General features: G+C 36.4%; 1 protein-coding gene across 1 annotated transcript in view; it reads right to left on the bottom strand.

Annotated features, from left to right (window-relative positions):
* The window catches only part of KIDINS220 (kinase D-interacting substrate, 220kDa), a 129,154-nt gene that overhangs the window by 68,412 nt on the left and 57,896 nt on the right, over positions 1–2,846 (bottom strand). The window contains exons 13-14 of the mRNA XM_012639944.1: positions 2,595–2,746; positions 2,115–2,404 (exon numbers count right to left, since the gene is read on the bottom strand). Coding sequence (XP_012495398.1) covers positions 2,115–2,404; positions 2,595–2,746 — 442 coding nt within the window. The remainder of the gene's footprint in view (positions 1–2,114; positions 2,405–2,594; positions 2,747–2,846) is intronic.

Here is a 2,846-nt window from a genome sequence, read left to right as displayed (position 1 = left end):
CAATTATAGTAAGACTGCAGGATACAAGTTTAACGTACAAGTCACTTTCCTATACACCAGCAATGAACAAGTAGAATTTGAAATTAAAAACGTAATAGTATTTACATTAGCACACCAAAAATGAAATACTTAGGTATAAATCTAACAAAATACGTATCAAATCTATATAAGAAAAACTATAAAACTCTTTTGAAAAAATTCGAAGAGGAACTAAATAAATAGGGAGATATTCCATTGTTTATGGATAAGAAGACTCAATATTATCAAGATGCCAATTCTTCTCAACTTGATCTATAGATTCAATGCAATCCCAATCAAAATCCCAGCAATTTATCAACAAACTGATTCAAAAGTTTATTTGATGGGCAAAAGACCCAGAATTGCCAATACAATATTGAAGAAGAACAAAGTTGGAGGACTGATACTACTCAACCTGAAGACTTACAATAAAGCTAAAGTAATCAAGAGAGTGTGGTATTGGCAAAAGAAAAGACAAATAGATCAATGTAACAGAACAGAGAACCCAGAAACAGACCCACACAAATACAGTCAGAGGATCTTTGACGAAGGAGCAAAGGCAATACAATGGAAAAAATACAGTCTTTTTGACAAATGGTGCTGGAACAACTGTACATCTACGTGCAAAAAAAAAAAATCTAGACACAGACCTTACACATTTCACAAAAATTAACTCAAAATGGATCACAGACCTAAATGTAAAATGCAAAAGTATAAAACACCTAGAAGATAACAGAGGAGAAAATGTAGATGACTTTGGGTTTGGTGTTAACTTTTTAGATACAACACTAAAGGTACAATCCATGAGAGAAAGAATTGATGAGCCAGATTTCATTAAACGTTTCTGCTTTGCAAAGACACTGTCAAGAGAATGAAATGGTGACTCAAAGAATAGGAGAAATATTTGCAAAAGGCATATCTGATAAAGGACTGTTAGCTAAAATATAAAATGAACTTTTAAAACTCAACAATAAGAAAACAACCTGATTAAAAAATAGGCCAAAGATCTCAATAGACAATTCACCAAAGAAGATATACAGATGGCAAAGAAGCCATCTCTTCATTGTCCCTGAAAAGATGTTCCACAACATGTGTCATCAGGGAAAAGCAAATTCAAACAATAAGATACCAGTGCACACCCATTACAATGGCCCTAATCGGAACACCAGTAACACCAAATGCCTGCAAGGATGTGGAGCAACAGGAACCCTCATTCACTGCTGGTGGGAACGCAAAATGAGACAGCCACCTTGGAAGACAGTTTGGTGGTTTCTAACAAAACTAAACATACTCTTAACATATAGTCCAGCAATTGCACTCCTTGTTATTTACCCAAAGGAATTAAAAACTTAAGACCACACAAAAACATGCACACATAAGTTTACAGCAGCTTTATTCATAACTGCCAAAACTTGGAAGCAGGAGAGATGCCCTTCATTAAGTGAATGGATAAAAGAACTGCAGTGCATCTAGACGATGGAACATTATCCTCTACTAAAAGGAAATGAGCTATCAAGCCATGAAAACACATAGAAGGAACTCAAATGCTTATTATTATGTGAAAGAAGCCAATCTGAAAAGGGTATGTACTGTATGATTCCAACCATATGACATTCTGGAAAAGGCAAAATTACAGAGATAATAAAAAAATCAGTGGTTGACAGGGGTTGGGGGAGGGGAGATGAATAGGCAGAGCACGGAGGATTTTTAGGGCAGTGAAACTACTCTGTATACTATAATGGTGGATACGTGTCATTATACATTTGTCCAAACCCGCAGAATGTACAGCACTAAGACTGAACCCTAAGGTACTATGAGCTTTGGGCGATTTTAATGTGTAGGTTTATCAACTGTAACAGCGGTACAGCTCTGGTGGGTGATGTTGATGGGGGAGGCTGTGCATGGATGGGGGCAGAGGGTATACGGGATATCTCTTTTAAATAATAGTCTTGAATGAATTAATTAACATATTAACGAAACTAAAATAAATGCAACACTTTTAACATTTAGAGAGTATATGCCCTAAAACCCAAACGGGCATGGTAGTGGTGGCATATTCACATTACAATTTTTTCTAATAACCAGTGAGTGCTTACTTTCATGAATCCTTCACTTTTCAATTTGTGTAGTCTGGAGGCAGCATTATGGAGGCGTTTTCTTTGAGAATTCAGGAGAGAGTCCAGCACTTGCCACCACGTACGACAGTTCAACACAAATGCCAACCCCACTACAGATGCGATTGATATGAGGACAGCATTCACTGTCAGATGTTTTGGGTCAACTCTGAATATAGTCAGAAGAGTAATTCCAGCAATAACGCAGCCAATGATAAAAAGGAAGATGACAAAAGATGGGAGGCAACATGTTTTTTTCCATTTCTTTTTACCTATAATATAACAAATGGTTTTAACAACTGTTAACATATCAAATATCTAGAAAATCCTAGTCATTACAGGCATGCCATCTGATGAGTCTGATGTTCAAGCTGTGTTTTCATGAAAATAAACTAAACATTCATCCCACCCTCAACCCTTAAACATGACACCCGAAGAAGAAAAAAAGGAAGGAACTCCTACCCTGAGTATCTTCAGTCTTGAATACTCGAAAAAGTCTGGTTGCCAAAAAGCCAAACTCTCTTTCACACGCATCAGAGAGGGTCGCAATCATTTCAGCCAGTGAAGTCTCTCCACCTACGCTGGACAGCCTATTGTAATCTGTAAACAAAAACCTTGTGGAAAAGAACAAATAAAACATTACTCAGGTAGCAAGTAACAAATAACTTTAATAAATCTGTATCATTTACCCTATATTTTCTTTATGTCTCTTTC

The sequence above is a fragment of the Propithecus coquereli genome, unplaced genomic scaffold, assembly GCF_000956105.1.
Source record: "Propithecus coquereli isolate 6110/MARCELLA unplaced genomic scaffold, Pcoq_1.0 Scaffold145, whole genome shotgun sequence".
Taxonomy (NCBI): Eukaryota; Metazoa; Chordata; class Mammalia; order Primates; family Indriidae; genus Propithecus; species Propithecus coquereli.
The sequence above is the reverse complement of the archived record's forward strand: the minus strand, read 5'-3'. Positions and strand labels throughout refer to the sequence as shown.